The sequence below is a fragment of the Acomys minous genome (assembly GCF_964271855.1).
Source record: "Acomys minous genome assembly, chromosome: 6".
NCBI lineage: Eukaryota > Metazoa > Chordata > Mammalia > Rodentia > Muridae > Acomys > Acomys minous.
The window spans coordinates 92,790,249-92,808,127 of record NC_140487.1 but is presented as its reverse complement, the minus strand read 5'-3'; the positions used below and the strand labels follow the sequence as shown (position 1 = coordinate 92,808,127).

The 17,879-nt window shown below is 44.9% G+C and overlaps 1 protein-coding gene across 3 annotated transcripts in view; it reads left to right on the top strand.

Moving 5' to 3' along the window:
- The window catches only part of CYP4X1 (cytochrome P450 family 4 subfamily X member 1), a 28,660-nt gene extending 17,552 nt beyond the window's left edge, over positions 1 to 11,108 (top strand). The window contains exons 9-12 of one of the 3 annotated variants that reach the window (XM_084786592.1): positions 6,579 to 6,712; positions 7,905 to 7,969; positions 9,132 to 9,214; positions 10,647 to 11,108. In XM_084786592.1, the coding sequence (XP_084642718.1) occupies positions 6,579 to 6,712; positions 7,905 to 7,969; positions 9,132 to 9,214; positions 10,647 to 10,821 (457 nt within the window). In that variant the 3' untranslated portion in view covers positions 10,822 to 11,108. Of the gene's footprint in view, positions 1 to 6,578; positions 6,713 to 7,904; positions 7,970 to 9,131; positions 9,215 to 9,302; positions 9,391 to 9,583; positions 9,676 to 10,646 lie in introns of those variants that run through there. The other 2 variants (XM_084786594.1, XM_084786593.1) reach the window with 2 other exon arrangements.
- Positions 11,109 to 17,879: the final 6,771 nt, after the last annotated feature.

Sequence of the window (17,879 nt, the reverse complement as noted above, 5' to 3'; positions counted from 1 at the left end):
AGTGTCATATACTTTGGGATAGGGTAGACTCTGGACTTTACACGTGATATTAAATAGTTACATTCTGTTTCTGAGTTTAGAAAATGTAGACTGATGGCCATGGTGGCACATGCCTTTAACCCCAGCACTCAGGAGGCAGAGGCAGGTGGATCTCTGTGAGTTCAAGATATTTGCTGGCCCCCAGATTTAGAAGACAGATTCACACCCTTGACCAAGAGTGAGACTCCGCCCCACCCCCCACCCCACCCCCCTTGAGGAACCGGTATGTCTAGGAAAGGTAGAGTAAACCGGAAGAAGGCCTCAACTCGGCTTCACCAGACTTAATGTCTCTTGCTTTTAATAAGCTAGATGCTGGGTATGCCCTCAGACATGCTGCCTGCAAGGAAATAATGTAAAGTCATTCCCACTGCTCTAGTCAGAGGGACAGAAGATAAAAAATACTAAAGACCACTGAGCCACATGTCACAAGCAAAGGGCAGCTCAGAAAACAAAACCTGAAGTTCTAAAGGCAGTAGAGATTTCCTTTCATAAGGAACCAAGAGTCATTTCCTAGCAGAAGTTCAAAGCTTCATCTAAGAGCTTGGGAGGTGGATAGCAGCCACTAATGTGCTTGGTGCACACGCGTGAGGACCTGAGTTTGATCCCTAGCACCCACATGAAAGAAAGAAAGAAAGAAAGAAAGAAAGAAAGAAAGAAAGAAAGACAAACGGGCAGAGTACCAGCAAGATGTCATGGAAGCCTATTCTGAATTTAAACCCCATAATCCACTTAAAGGTAGAAGAAAAAACTGACTCCACAACGTTGCCTCTGACCTACACACACACACACACACACACACACACAGAGAGAGAGAGAGAGAGAGAGAGAGAGAGAGAGAGAGAGAGAGAGAGAGAGAGAGAGTCATCTACACTGCATAAAATACAATGTTAAGTAATGACTCTGACAAAAGTATGCATGCTTATATGCATATATAAGTTATAGTATACCATATACTGTTTTCATCCATGCACGCATGCATTTTTGAAATAACTAAACCAATAGGCACATCCATTAACTATGTAACTATTTGGTGGTAAGGACATCTAAAATATACTCACTGAGCAATTTCCAAATATGCAACAACGTATCTCCTCCGTATCTGTGTGGGATTCTGCACTTCCTGTCATCACGCCCCTGCTCGACACTGCCATACTCTCTGCTTCTATGACTTCAGCTTCTATACAGCCATGTGTGACTGGGTTCATGGAGTGTTTGTCTCTCTGAGTCGGCCTCATGTTGTTTTGTCTAATGTCCTCCAGGCTCACTCATGAGCTGGCAAACGGGTGGTCCACGGCATTGTGTTGTGTGTATGTGCGTGCTTTTTATCCATTCTTCTGGTAATGACACGTAGGTTGATTCCATATCTGAACTATCGTGAACAAAGCTGCTGTTGCTAACAGTGATGAAATTCCTGCATCATGCAGTGCTTCCCCTTGTAGTGTTTTAGGAACGTCCATGCTGCTTTCCATTTGGATGTATCAATCCATGTTAATACCGACGGTGTGCAAGAATCCTGTTTCTCCAAATACTCACCAACATTTGTTTGTCTCTCTTTTCTCTAACAAGTGTGAAGTGATAGTTCATTGTTGGTTCTCTCTCTCTCTCTCTCTCTCTCTCTCTCTCTCTCTCTCTCTCTCTCTCTAATGATCTGGGATGTTGAGAATTTTTCCACATGCCTCTCAAGTATTTGTAGGTCAGCTTTTGAGAAATTGCCTATTTAAGCCTTTTTCATGTATTTTAATGTTTGTGTTGTATTGAGTTATTTGAGTTCTTTATATATTTTAAATGTTAATTCCTTATCATACACGTGGCTCGCAAATGTTTCCCCCATTTTGTAGGTCATCACTCTGTTGCTTCCTTGTCATACATGAGGAATTTTTTCACTTAATATAAACTCCTCTGGTTTTTTGTTTTTGTTGTTTATGCTTTCAAGAGAAAAAAAAAAAACAAAACAAAATATCTTTGCAATGACCCATGTCAGCGAGCATCTCTCAGTCATTGGTTTCTGTAGTAGTTTTGCAATCAGATAGTATTTATAAGTATTCAATTCTGGGGTGAGTTTTGTATATAGGCTAAGGATCTCATTTTACTCTTGATGTGTATATCCAGCTTTCTCAACATCAGCCACTGAACCGAATATCCTTTCCCCGTTGTCCTCTTGGCACCTTTGCTGAAGATGGTCCCTAAGTGTGTGTGTAGATAAAGACGAAGATGAGTCCAGGCTCTCCACCTGTTCCATTTGTTTTTTATTACCACAGCTTCACAGTACATTTGCCAGACTAAGCATTGTCTCACACAAGGCACTTTGGTCTGTGAAATCATTGCTTCTGGTGGGATGGAGGGGTCCAAGTGGGAAACCTCCTACCCTATCAGCTCACTAACTAGTCCAGTCCATTTTTATTTCTTCGCTAAACTTAGAAGATTGTTGTGTCTGTTTCGGGCATGAATTCAATGCTTTATCTTGTCTGTTGTAGTTACTTAAGAAACAAATAAGGCTGGGTACGGTGATGCACACCTTTAACCCCATCAGGGGTATGCAGGTCTTTGTCAATGTGAGACCACTACAGTTTACATTAGTGAGTTCCAGGACAGCCAGAGCTACATTGTGAGACCCTGTCTCAAAAAAGCAAAATAAATAAAATAAAACAAACAAGAAGGAGGAGGAGGAGGAGAAAGAAAGAACCTTGTGTGTTAACATTATGAGGTCCACTTAGATCCAACATAACTCAAACACCAGGTCAATGCAGATGACAAAAAATTTATTGTAATCAAGCCACTACAAGTCAGGGCTACAGAACAGACCCAGGAGCTGAACTGAGACCTTGAAGGAAAGTTGTTCATCATATATAAAGGATGAACTCATAAAGCAAAGGGATGTGAGGTGGGCTGTAGCATTGTCCCACCATATTTTAATATAAGGGGTTAAGCAAGGATAGGAGCTGGTTCCTGGGCCTGGCAACATGAACTTAGTTTGACCCCGCTAACAGGATGGAGACGTTGTCCCTGAGATGGCTGAGATGGCAACTGTCTCCTTACAACAGAAGCTGTTCAGCTGGTGGGAAGCCCCCAGCACCCCTAGGGCCTGGGACCTTGAACTTAGTTTTCCCCGTTGATTAAGTGGAGCCTGAAAACAAAAGGGCAGTACTTAGAACACGTTTGTTTTGCGTATTCCCAACATTGACCTTTCTCATTCTTGATTGATCTAAATTTGAAAACAACAATTGAGTCCTGGCCAGGAAGAAGAAGAAGAAGAGGAAGAAGAAGAGGAAGAAGAAGAAGAAGAAGAAGAAGAAGAAGAAGAAGAAGAAGAAGAAGAAGAAGAAGAAGAAGAAGAAGAAGAAGAAGAAGAAGAAGAAGAAGAAGAAGAAGAAGAAGAAGAAGAAGAAGAAGAGGAAGAAGAAGTCCATATGATCTGTTAACTGTCCTCTCTTTTAATGAAAGAAAGGGAAAAATACCTCATAGAACACTTTTTTTTAAAAAGATTTACTCTTTAATTATGTGTTTGGGGCGGGGGGGGGGAGTATATGCACATGAGGGCAGGTGCCATAGAGTCCAGAAGAGAGTGTCAGATCCCCCAGAGCTGGAGTGGTTTTAAGCCACCTGACACAGCACTGGAAGCTGAACTCGGGTCCTTTGAAAGAGCAACAAGTGCTCTTTTTTTTTTAATTCATTTATTTACTTTACATCCCTGTCAGTTTCCCCTCTCTCTTCTCCTATGGCCTATGTCCAGTCCGTGCATGCTCTTTGGTTGGTGGCTCAGTTTCTGTGAGCCCCTATGGGCCCAGGTTAGTTGATTCTGTAGGTTTTCTTGTGGTGTCCTTGACCCTTCTGGCTCCTTCAATCCTTCCTACCCCTTTTCCACAAGATTCTCTGAGCTCTGGAAAATGGCTGTGGGTCTCTGTGTCTATCTGTTTCCATCAGCTGCTGAAGCCTCTCAGAGGACGGTTATGCTAGGCTTCTGTATGCAAGTATAGGAGAATATCATTAATAGTGTCAAGGGTGGGCTCTCTCTCATGGCATGGGTCTCAAGTTAGGCCAGTCATTGGTTGGCTGTTCCCTCAATTTCTGCTCCATCTTTATCCCTGCACATCTGGTAGGCAGGGCAAATTGTGAGTTGAAGGTTTTGTGAGTGGGTTGGTGTCCCCATCCCTCCGTTGGAAGTTTTGCCTGGTTACAGAAAGTGGCCTTGTAGGTTCTCCTTATTGCAAGGAGTCTTAGCTAGGGTCACCTTCATAGATTCCTTGGAGTTTCCCTTGTCCTAAGTTTCTAGCTTATCCCAGAGATATCTCACCCCCACCACTCCCAATTCTCTCCCCTCTGTCATCCCCACACTTGATCCCTCCTGTTCCCCTCCCCACCCTCCTCCCCCACCCAAGTTCCCTCCATCCATATATTTTATTTCCCCCTCTCAGTGAAATTCAAGCATCCTCCCTTGGGTTGTCCTTGTTAATTAACTTCTTTGGGACTCTGGATTGTAGCATAGTTATCCTATACTTTGTGGCTGATATCCACTTATAAGTGAGTACATACCACGTGTGTCTTCTGGGTCTGGGTTACGTCATTCAGAAAGATATTTTATAGTTCCACCCATTTGCTTTCAAATTTCATGATCTTGTTTTTAATAGCTTAGCAGTATTCCATTGTGTTAATGTACCACACTTTCTTTATCCATTCTTTGGTTGAGGGGCATCTAGGTTGTTTACAGTTTCTGGCTATTATGACTAAAGCTGCAGCAAGGACCCTTAACTGATGAGCCATCTCTACTCCCAGAACACATTTTTGGTTTGTTTTGGTTTTTGTTTTCGGGGGTTTAGGTTGTTTTTTGGTTTGGTTTGGTTTTGCTTTGTTTGGTTTGGTTTAGTTGTTTTGGTTTTGGTTTTGGGGTTTTGGTTTTTTGAGACAGAGTTTCTCTGTATAGCCTTAGTTGTCCTGGACTCTTTTTGTAGACTAGACTGGCCTCAAGCTCACAGAGATCTGCCAGTCTCTGCCTCCCTAAGTGCTGGAATTACAGGTATGCACCACCGCCCCAGGCCAGAACACGTTTTTTTTTTAACTCTATAACATACCCATTGTTTTTATTAATAAAATTTATATGTGGCATTCAGAAAATTTTAAGCAATTTCTTTCTTTGTCTCCTTTCTGTGTTAGTTTAACATTATTTTCTTAGGAAGGTTTATGGAGGTTCAAGGCCAGACTGATGTGTTCAAAGAGTTCCGGGCCATTAAGGGCTACATAGTGAAACCCTGTCTCAAAACAAAAACTGAAATTCTTCTTTCCTTTTGCATTGATATGAGCAAAACTGTTTTTCTTAATTATGCAAGTGTCAGAGTTGACACAATCGCCCTTTTATATTCAGAACTAAAATGCTATGTTTTTAAGAAGCTAACGCCTACATTTAAGTAAGCCATTTTAAAAAAGGAAATAGAAATGCGATTGGGCAAAATGCAGCCATTTCCTTGACCTCCTTTGACTAGCCAGTATAAAAATAAAGCACTCCGTTCTTTTCCTGCTCTCACTTCAGGCTTGCTCCATGGTTCTTTTCATCTTGTAGGCAAATCTTAAGGAGTCCCATAGAGTCCCGTCAAATCACAGACCACTCTCATGCAGGCAACTAGCTTGTGTAGCCCAGAGCCATAGCAAACCACGATCCACAGGCTCATCCACTTGGTGCCTCGCCCTCCTATCCCTCCCTTGGCCTTTCTTTGGCCTGGAAGCCAGTAGCGTGAGAGGGAGTTGCTGTTGGCTTGCCTAATTGACCAGCTTCTCCCCTGCCCTGAGGCCCTGACCCAGTCAGAAACGACTCAAGTATGAAGGGGAAAGCAGCTGGAACTATCGTGGTCATACCAAGGGTTTTGCGGAGACTTTGTGTTCCTCCTCCCTTTCAGCCAATACCTATGCAGGTATTTTGGAGACTCTCTCCCTGGGACTTTCTAGTGGTGGTTCATGGGATGGGGGAAACTCTGGACACAGTGCAGCTCCAGCTGGTCTCCCTCCTCCTCCTCCACCCAACACACCTGTGCATCCCTACCTTGCTTCAGCTACTCTCCTCTGCTGATCTGTCTGCTCTGTCCTGGTTCTGTGCTCTCCAGACTCCAGGAAGCACACGGCAGATCCTCTAAGTGACCCGGGTTAAGTCTCTCCTTGTTTATGATGAGTAGCATCCCACTCCATCTCCCAAGGTACTTCAGCATTTCACCAATTCTCTTTAAATGATTTTTCCCCTCTCTTAAACGTATTTAGCTCCTTCCTCAGTCTTTAGCTATGCCTTACACATTCTTGCTTTATGTGAAGAGTTAAGTTGCAACACTGCTTTTCACAAGCCTTGTTAGGCATGTTGCGTCTGTGTGTCTGCCAACTTTGGGACTTCGGCCGACACAAAGGCAGAAAAAGTTGAATTTTAACAATGTGCTCTATAAACCCAGACAAAAATCACTTTACTCCAACAGTGATGCTTACTAGGAAGAGAGATCAAACAGAGAGCAATCTAAGACAAATGGATTTGGAGTCTAAGCCCCTCCGTCCCTCCTTTGTCCTCACAGGGATCAGCTGGATGAGATGCCGTACACCACAATGTGTATCAAGGAGACACTCCGCTTGATCCCTCCCATCCCAACCATCTCCAGAGAACTCAGCAAGCCCCTGACCCTCCCGGATGGACACTCGCTGCCTGCAGGTCTTCACTCTTTTCCCCTAAGCATGAGATCCTGAAGGTCACGGTGATGCTGATTAGTGGGATTCGGGGCTCTGGGGGACCCCTGGATTGGAATTAAGCAGCTACTGAAAACTCGGAGGATAATTCCTCCATCATATTTGAGCTTTATCGACCTTTCTAAGCCATGTAGGCAATTAGAGCCGTTAGGTTTCAGCCTCGTTTTGAGAATCCTGGCCAAGGATTTTGCCCGTTTGTGGGACATTGTCTCTAAGATACTATTTGTGAGACTGAGTGTGAGATCCACATGGGTCTTTACAGGAGATGAGCATCATTCTGTTAATGCGGGAAATGAGAAAGGGAGTCTATCACCATAGCAACTTAGAAGGAAACAATCTTGGTCTATATAAAACTTTGAAATGCTTTGTCTCATTTTCCCCTTGGAATGTGCTCTTAACAGACATGTTTTCAATACTCTGCAGTTTGCAAACAATTTTAAACATTTTGATGTCTCCAAAAAACCCACTGGGGAACCCCAATATGCACATAAGGTTAATGGATGTGAAGCAAAGCTAGAATTCATGAAGATCCTGTACTTGAAGCGTGCTTGTTTCTGGGCGGGGCCTGTAGGTGGCAGTAGGCTCGAACGAGACAGCCCTTCACTTCTCCACTTTCAGTGTCAACAAGTCAACAGGAGAGCTGAGGCCAAGACCCTCGACCTCTGTAATTTTCTTGACAGAACCAGAATTATTTTCGATAAGAAAATGATGCTCCAATTCCCTCTCTTTTTCATCTTTTTTTAACATCACCAACCAAATATGAATATTTGCCCAGATTCTCCTCCTTTTATAGATAAACAGTACCAAGAGAAATTAACCCCAGGATCTTCAAGGTAGGATAACAGAACTGCCTCTACGAAGTTCTGTCTAGCTGTTAACAGATACTTAAGTAATTTCCAAACGAGGCAGAAAACTTAACCTTGGTTTACACTTTGGTCGGATACCACCAACTCCTTAGGATAAAATCATGAATTAAGTATGTAGCTGCTTTGAAAACTAAAGCTTAAACCCAAGCCCACCTTCCCCGGCATCCTCCCTGGTGGAGCGTTGGCACACAGGTCAGCGGGAGCTAGCTCTTTTCTCCGGGAAGAAGGAAAGTCTTGTGGAAGAACACACTACAGCAGCCAACGGTTTGCTCTGTTTCCCTCCTGCCTCAGGAATGACTGTGGTTCTTAGTGTCTGGGGTCTCCACCACAACCCTGCTGTCTGGAAAGACCCAAAGGTAAGACTGTCTTCAGTGGACATGCTTCAGAGAGTGATGCTGAGTGATTCATGTGTGGACAGCTAAGCATGCAAGTGGCTGTGCTGTGAAAGTAAACGACACTGAGCAAACAAACATAAAAGTCAAAAATGCGTGAAACTCGCCCACTAACGATCACGATCTTGTCCTCACCTCACATCCTTTATCTTTATGGTGATCTGAACAGCCTTAGTCCCACAAGCTGCGCCCAACTGTTAAGCCCTTTTTCAGTCATGGGCCCATCACGCTTTTCCAAACACCTGCAGAGTGTTTGGTATCTGCGGGGCTCTGCCTGGTCAATAGAGCAAATTGGGCAGCTCAGCCTCTCTTTTATTGTGTGAAACGATCAGGATCCTGGCGATACTGACAGCACACTCAAGTTGCTCAGTTCCAGTGCTACATAAAGGAAGCGCTTGTGAAGATATGGGCAGAGTTTAGGGAAAGCAAATGCAGAGTGGGTAGCTTTCAGGATCATTTATCTTTTCTGAACCTGATGGGCCCTGGAAGGGGGAAGTTACAGAACCTGGGGGTGGGGGGAGGGAGTAAGGAGCTAGGAAATAGGCCTGTGCTGAAGACCTACTGCCAACCTAACACAGTCAACAGGGAGGAGCCAATAAACACTCAGCACCCCAAACTCTCTGCACCCACTCTTCAGATCCCCATCGATGCTTTGTATTGATTGTTGCAATCCAGTGGGAAACCATGTGGGTAAGCTGTCTGCAGCCCAGAATAGGCTCAGAAAGAGAGAAAGCGGGACCCGGACAGGTAAGGAGATGTGTGGTAAGCCTGAGTTAATTCAGTATTCAGAGTGCTAGTGGTCTCTTCGGTATAACCCCTGGGGCTTTAGATCTACTCTGCAGAATAAGAAGCCAGGATGTTATATCTCATGCACTCGGTAGGCAGAAGCACGTGGATCTCGGTGAGGTCAAGGCCAGCCTGGTCTACAAAGTTCTAGGACAGCCAGGCTACACAGAGAAATCTTGTCTCAAAAAATAAAATAAAATTGTTGTCTTCTTAGCATGTGTGGCCAGCAGAATTTTTTAAATAAGTTCGTGCGGGGTATGTTTCTGCTGTTCACTCAGTAGCACCTTAAAAACTGTGCTGCTGGCACGATGCTGATAATGAAGTTGTCCTCTCATTTCAGGTCTTTGACCCCTTGAGATTCACTAAGGAGAATTCTGATCAGAGACACCCCTGCGCTTTCCTACCGTTCTCCAGTGGTCCAAGGTGAGGCCAACTTGAAGCTGTTGAAAATTTGCATAAAAAAGGCTTACTTACACCCAGTAGTCCTTCAGCTCCGTCAATTTATTCCCAGAATCCATCTCTTCACAAAGGACAATAGTACTTTATATCACAGCATGTGAGTCGTGCCTTAGAAAGCACTGCTGCAGGGTAAGTATTGCTCACAGGCTCAATGTCACCTCCTCTTGCAGAAGAAACATTTTGTGGGTGACTCCAACAGTCACCTTCTTCAGGGAGGGTATCACACTGGAACCTCCAAATCCACATTCTTGCAGGGAATGATTCAAAGTTTCAATGATATTGGTGTGAAAACTCTACTTTACTCTTGTTGTATAAGAGGCTTTTTTTTCCCAGACTGGAGAGATGGTTCAGAGGTTAAGAGCACTGGCTGCTCTTCCAGAGGTCCTGAGTTCAATTCCCAGCAACCACATGGTGGCTCACAACCGTCTATAATATGATTGCTTCTTCTGGTGTGTTTGAAGAAAGAGCACTCATATACATAAAATAAATAAATAAATAAATAAATAAATATTTAAAGATTAAAAATACTTTTTCTGGGAAGAAGTAATATAAACACATCTACTCAACCTAGAAAGAGTACCCCCAACAGGCCAAAATAATGAATGTGTTAGAGTCTGGCTTGGTGAACCACTGAGTTTTGTTGGGGTCAGCAACGGAAGCAAAGGGTTGCTTGAGGGCACAGGATGACTCTAAAGCACCTATGTCTGAGTTACTTTGCTGCTGCTGTGAAGAGACACCATAACCAAGACAACTTACGGAACTAAGAGTTTACCGGGGGCTTACAGAGTCGGAGGGTGAATCCATGACGCTTTTGGTGGGGGATGGGGGAGCAAGCAAGGCAGCAGGCAGGCATGGCCCTGGAGCAGTAGCTGAGAGCTTACATCTGGTCCACAAGCACCAGGCAGAGACAGAAAGCCATCTGGGAAAGGCTGGACTTCCGAAACCTCAAATCCCACCTCCCAGAGACACACACATCCTTCAACAAGACACAGCTCCTAATGCTTCCCATACGGTTCCATCAACTGTGGGCCAAACATTCGAATATATGTGCCTATTGGGGGGAGGGGCACTCTCATTCAAACCACCACACGCTGCCATCACCAAAAAGTCCAAGCCTGAAGCTTTCTGCACAACTCGCAGGCATCTGGACTGGCCTGTGGGGACTCTGGGTAACACGGCTGGTCAGTGTGCTCCCCAGCAGCTCTTTACTTCCTCTATAGCTCTGGGGAGGGGTCCCGCATGAATCTCCCAAGTGAGAGCTTGTCCAGGCATGTGCAGTTGCATGAGTCTCTTCCCTCTCTCCCTCCTGCAGAGAATGTTCTTCCTATGAGAGGAAACCGCTAAGCCGCTGTGGCCTCCAGACTTGTTACCCCCTTTTCTTCCCCTGTGTCTGCAGGAACTGCATTGGGCAACAGTTCGCCATGCTGGAGTTAAAGGTGGCTATTGCGTTGATTCTGCTCCGCTTCCAAGTAGCCCCGGACCTCACCAGGCCTCCCGCCTTCTCCAGCCACACAGTCCTCAGACCCAAGCATGGAATCTATTTGCACTTGAAGAAACTCCCTGAGTGTTAGAGACAAGGGGACATGACTACTGGTCTTCCTGTTGTTAAGTTAAATTCACAGGCAGTGGTCCAGGCAAATGGAAGGGAGTCTGAGTCTGGCAGGACAGCTGGAAGATAGCCAGCTGGAGCCTCTCTCCAGCAGCACATTCCTCCCCCTCCCCCCATGCCCCCTTGTCCCCCCCCAAGACATTTTCAGGTAGTCCAGGTGACCCTGGATACATATGACTTGGAGCTATTTTCTAGTGATTATTACTGAGCCTATCACTAGGTTACATCTATATATTTTCTGGTTTTTTTTTTAAACAGTTTTTGGAATTATGCAAGTAACAGGAGAATGGATGTGTGCTGAAGGCAAAACTTCTCCAGCACTAGGAGGTGTGGATATAATCCCACCTCACCTGGGGCGCCGCCCTGACAGAGCCTACTGCTTTTCCTAAAAAGGGTAATTTGGTGTGTACTCTTCCTGACTTTTTCCTGCATATTTCGTATATAATGTCTATGTGTGCTCTTAGACATGGAATCATATCTGAATTGGTCTTGATCTTTCTCACTTAATAAAAATAAATCCCTCCTAATCCTTATCATAAGGTTGTGCTTTTCTGAAACATGGGTGGCCTATGAGTTTTAAAGTATTTCTACTTTTGAATAGTTAGATTAGTTATAGTGTTCATTGGCCTTTGGTCAATGAACCCATTGGCCAATAGGTTTTGAATCTTGACTAAGGAAATCTAAACTTAAAATATTACAAAAACATTCTACTTACATTTCTGGTGTTAACAACTCTTATGAAGCCTAAATGGGAACTGCTTAATGATTTCACTGGAACCTAGTCAGAAATCTAGATTGTTTTTAGGTATAGAGGGCACCCTTTGAAGGGCCTTCAACCAGAGGTACAACTAGAGCCAACTGCACTTTAAGGAAGTTTTTCTGAGCATACCTATAACCCCAGCACATGAGAAGCTAAAGAATCGTGAGTTCAAGACCAGCGTGTGCGTGTGTGTGTGTGTATATGTGTGTGTATGTATGTATGTGTGTATGTGTGTGTATGTATATGTATGTGTGTGTATGTATATGTGTGTATGTGTGTGTGTGAGAGAGAGAGAGAGACAGAGAGGGAGTTTTGTATATGTCGCATGGATAATAAACAGATTAGTGGTAGGTTGGAAGGTGGTAAAAGTAGAACCCAGAAGAAAAGGACACAAGTAGAAACCTAGGACACTGATAAGAGTAGATGTTCACCTGGAGGAAGACGCATCACGGTCCTGAAGGTAGTTTTCCCAGGGCAAAGCTCGCCCACTGCACTCCAGCTGCTGACCCCTGAGAGCTCCCTAAATGTGAGAAACATGACCTGTGGTAGCTGGGGACTACATCCATGTTCTCCCCTGGATAAAGTAGGCGGTGCTTGCTAAGGGTGGTGGCAGTGGACTGTGAGAGACGGATGACTGAAGAGACAGAATCTGAGATTTGAGAGGGTGACCAAGGTCATCCTATCCAATCTTGGGAAGGTTTCAGAGAATACTTGGAACTAACAGCCTCTCACCAGGTGCCTGTCAGTCCTTTGCATCTCTGGACATTTTAACTACGGGGAAAGGGGAAAGCCTATGGTAGCAGCGAAGGTGATAACAAACATGAAAGCATGGTGCAAGGAGGGATGACGTGTGGAGGCAGCAGCTCCCTTAACCAGACAGAAAATCCACCATCTCAGGATTAATAAAACCCATATCTTATCAATAGGATATGAAGAGATAAAGAGAATTTAGCCTCCCAATGCAATGTTATCAAATGCTTTCTGTAGACACAGACACACCTCTCTGGCAGGTTCACAAGGCTGTACGCAGCCCCTGCTTTCCGCTTGTCTCCTCCATGCCCATAGGCACACTTGCAGGGACCTACCAGCCCCCTGGGGACTGATCATCTTGCTTTACTGTGTAGTTGATACTTAACCAAGTAAGGCTGAACGGGATAACCACAGCAGCTACGGAATGAGTGTTTGAGTAACTCCGTAACATACAACAGGGAAGAGCCCAGATGCTTCTTTTGTCAGTTAACCTGTTGCCTGGTGGAAACTTGGGTCGTACTTGATTGTTGAGTCCTACATGCTGTGACTCATGCATAATCAGCACTGCCCCAGATACTGTTTCTATTTTAAAGGATCTGTCATAGTCCCTGCTTACATTACAGTCTGCTTATACCAGAGATGCCTCAGCATCCTTCCCCGCATCCTTTGTCCATTCCCACTTAGATAGAATCCTTAGCTGAGCACATGGTTGCCAGCTACTGAGTATATTCTGTCTGTCTGTCTGTCTGTCTGTCGGTCTGTCAGTTGGTCTGTCTCTGTCTCTGTCTGTCTCTGTTTCTGTCTGTCTCTGTCTCTGTCTCTGTCTCTGTCTCTCTGTCTCTGTCTCTGTCTCTGTCTCTGTCTCTGTCTCTGTCTCTGTCTCTGTCTCTCTCTCTCTCTCTCTCTCTCTCTCTCTCTCTCTCTGTGTGTGTGTGTGTGGGGGGGTGTTAGCCAAAGACCAACACTGAGTATCTTTTTCAATCACTCTCCACCTTATTTTTGGAGACAGGATCTGTCACTGATTCAGAGCTTACCGATTTAGCTAGATTAATCAGAACACCACAGGGTTTGTCCTGTCTCTGCCCCTGCAGCACTGGGATTACAGATGCACTAGCTTTTTTACATGGGTGCTGTGGACTCAAACTCAGCAGCAAGCACTTTACCAGCCAGGCCATCTCTCCAGCCCAGTCTTTCAGTGACTCACGTGATGCTTTTAAATTTTGTGCAGAGCTATGAACAGAAGGGCTGGTACCTTCTAAAGGAAAGGTGTGTGTCCTCCACCTCCTGTTTATCACCTTACTTGATGGTAGATGTGGTGACAGAACCTACAGCCAGTAACTTATATTACTACCTTAAAGTTGTGTATTGAAAAGACACAATAAGATAGACAAAGGTTTGGACAGCCCATAGAACAAATCACCCACTAGCGCTAAGCCACCTGCCTCCTCAAAGCTTCTATGTGAAAGAATTAGATTGTCCTGAGACCTTATTGTTATAGTAGGCCATTATTTATGTGAACAATGCTTTTCTTTATATCTCTCCAGATAACCAAGATCTCTACTCTCTGCTTCAAACCTATTTAAAATGTCCAATTATTTGTCAAAACTTTGGTGTTAAAAATGAACACTAGAAAAGGATAGAGTGATTTCCACAACCAACCAGCCACCCCCAAACCAGGAATGGCATAAGGAAACAGGCATCTTAAAAGAGCCACATAGGCCTGAACAAAACACATTGCTCTCCACCCCCACCCAACCTGAAGACAATACACAAGCAAAAACTGATTCTCTTAAGCACTGGTCTTGGTTTTCCCATGACGATTAGCACGCCCAGCTAAGAGGCAAATCATGTCCTCTTTTATTCTTTATCTTTAAATCATGCAACTGCCAAGGGAGATTGAATTGCTGTGTGGCCATCTAGTGGCCATTCTGGGAATTGCAGAAAATATCCCTAAGCAAACGGGGGTGGGGCGGGGGGGGGGGGGGAAGGGGGGCAGTTGTTAGCATTCAGTAAGTATTGACTGTAGGCTTTCTGAAGATAGGATAATTTATCTATTGATTGATACTTCCTAAAAATGAACAGAATAGATAAGGTCACCATGTCAGCCACTCAACAAACTGCCTAACAGGACATTGTTGGGCACTTGAATGTTACAGACAGATGTACTCTGTTTCCTGGCTGGTAAACAACAGCGCCCCACCCACATGTGTAGGGGTAACCCACCAACCTGGACTGGCACTGAGTAGCCAAGGCAACAACCAGGAATAGGTCCAAAGAAGAAAATGGCTGTTATCATATTTCCCTAAACACGGAAGACTTTGTGACCACACCACCGTACCTTGTAGCAAGAATGTGGAAAAAGAGCATCCTTGGTGAGAGAGCAGGCTCAAGGAATGAGTGAAAGAGACGCAGGTGAGGTGGAAACTGCAAGTGGGAATCAGACTTTCTTAACTTATTGAGGGGATTCTGGCCATCCTCCCAGACGTGCCTCCCCAAAGGGACTACGAGCTCTGCGATGCCAATGCCTTTCTTCTTCAGTTCCCCACTTCACCAGCGCACCATGCTGGGAGCCCTTCTCTAGGACAGAGTTAAGAATGAATTTGAGGGCTGGAGAGATGGCTCAGAGGTTAAGAGCACCTTCTGCTCTTCCAAAGGTCCCGGGTTCAAGTCCCAGCAATCACATGGTGGCTCACAACCACCTGTAATGAGATCCGGTGTCTTCTTGTGGTGGGCAGGCACACGTGTGGGCAGAATACTGTATAAATAGTAAATAAAAATTTTTTTAAAGAGTGAATTTGAAGTCAAAACAACAAGGTTCAATGTCCCATGCTGCCTGTGGAATTTTTTCCTCCAACAGTAATCCAGTCCTGGGAATATCCAGTTGACACTCAGAAAGTGTCCTACACACACACACACACACACACACACACACACACACACACACACACACACGATAGTTCTCAAATATTGTGTCAAAAAACACCATCGCCATCACTAGGTTTGGATTTGAGGACAGTCCCTTCTCAGCCTCTTCTTGCTCTAGTTCCCTAGCCCTAGGGATCTGAAAACCCTCCTCTAGCCCTTCCCACCCCTTTCCCTTCCTCTCCCTGCTGCTCTGTGACCATTTTCCCTAGTGCCGAGCCCAGCCTCCCCATCCCTCACTCTATACTACCCAGCCCAGTGCTGGGGTTATCCAAAGGCAGGGGGGCGGGGGAGAGGTTTCTCGTTAATTTATTTGTTCATTTTATATCCCTACCCCAACCCCACTCCCTCCTCTCCTCCCAGTCCCACCTTCCCACCCTCTTCCTCTATGACCCCTTCCCCCCCCCCTCACCACCTCCCGCCCCTAGATACCAACTCATCCTGGCACATCAAGTCACAACAGGACTAAGAGCCTCCTCCCCTTTCATTGAGGCAAGACAAGGCAGCCCTGCTAGGGATCAGGATCCAGAGGGAGATGATAGAGTCTGAGTCAGAGACAGCCCCAACTCCAATTGTTAGGCGACTGACTCATCAGCTTCATATGTGTAGGGGTCCCAGGACCAGTCCATGAATGTCCATTGGTTGGTGGTTCAGTCTCTCTGAGCCCCCATGGGCCCAGGTCATTTGGCTATGTAAGTCTTCTTGTGGTGTCCTTGACATCTCCAGCTCCCCTGCACCTTTCCCTAACTCTTCCACAAGACTCCGTGAGTTTTGCCTTCTGGTTGGCTGTGGGTCTCTGCATCCGTTTCCATATCTTCTGGATGAAAAAAAAAATCTCAGAGGAAAATTATGCTAGGCTCCTGTCTGCACGGATAGCAGGGTATCACTAATAGTGTCAGGGATTGGGGCTCTCCTCTGGGGTGGGTCTCAAGTTGGGCCAGTCATTGGTTGGCCATTCCCTCAATTTCTGTTCCATCTTCTATCCTAGCACATCTTGTAGGCAGGACAAGTTCTGGGTTGAGGATTTTGTGGGTGGGTTGGTGCCCCCTTCACTCTCATGGAAGTCCTACCTGGCCACATGATGTAGCCACTTCAGTCTCAGTATCTCCCACTGCTAGGCTAAGGTCACCCCACATCTTCCCAGGAGCCTCCTCCGTCCCAGGTCTCCAACTTGTCCCAGAGATGCCTCAACACCAATTTCCCTTCTCTTTCCGAGCCCTTTCACCCCCTATACCCCCTCTCTCCACACCTGATTCCACCACCATTTCCCCTCTGTACCCCTCTCTCACACAGTTCCCTCTCTCCCTCCACTTCTGGTGTCTGTGATATCTATCTATCTTAGTGGGATTAAGCATCCTCCCTTGAGCTCTCCTTTTTACTTAGTTTCTTTGAGTCTGTGGGTTGTAGCATGGCTATCCTATATCATATGGCTAATATCCTCTTAAGAGTGAGTAAATACCATGTGTGTCCTTCTGGGTCTGGGTTACCTCAGGAAGATCTTTTCCAGCTCCATCCATTTGCCTGCAAATTTCATGATGTCCTTGTTTCTAATAGCTGAGTAGTTTTCCATTATGTAAATGCACCAGTTTCTTTATCCACTCTTCACTTGAGGGACTTCTGGGGTTTTTTTTTTCCAGTTTCTGGCTATTATAAATAAAGCTGCCATGAACATAGTTGAGTAAATGTCCTTGTGGTATGGTGGAGCATCTTTTGAGAATATGCCAAGGAATGGTATAGATGGGTTTTGAGGTAAATTATTCCCAGTTTTCTGAGCAGCTGCCAGGTTGATTTCCAAAGGAGTTGTACAAGTTTTCACTTCCACTAGCAATGGGGGAGTGTTCCCTTTGCTCTACATCCTTGCCAGCATGTGCTGTCACTTGAGTTTTTGACCTTAGCCATTCTGATAGATGTAAGATGGAGTCTCAGGGTTGTTTTTATTTCATTTCCCTGGTGACTAAGGACATTGAGCATTTCTTTAAGCGCTTCTCAGCCACTCGAGATTCCTCTGTTGAGAACTGTTTACTCTTCACCGCATTTTTAATTGGGTTATTTGGTTTGTTGGTGTTTAATTTCTTGAGGTTTTTATACATTTTGGATAATAGCCCTCTATCGGATGTAGGATTGGTGAAGATCTTTTCCCATTCTGTAGGCTGTTGTTTTGTCCTATTGCCTTATAGAAGCTTTTCAGTTTCAGGAGGTCCCATTTATTAATTGTTGGTCTTAGTGTCTGAGCTCTTGGTGTTTTCTTCAGGAAGTTGTCTCCTACACCAAGGACTCAAGGCTATTCCCCATTTTCTCTTCTATTAGATTTAATGTGTCTGATTTTGAGGTCTTTGATCCACTTGGACTTAAGTTTTGTTCAGGATGACAAATATGAATCTACTTGCATTCTTCTACATCCTGACATCCAGTTAGACCAGCACTATTTATTGAAGATGCTTTTTTTCTTTTTTCCATTGTGTGGCTTTGGCTTCATTGTCAAAATTAAGTGTCTGCGGGTATGTGGGTTTGTTTCTGGGTCTTTGATTCAATCCCCTGGTTGACCTGTCTGTTTTTATGCCAGTACCATGTGGTTTTGTTACTATATC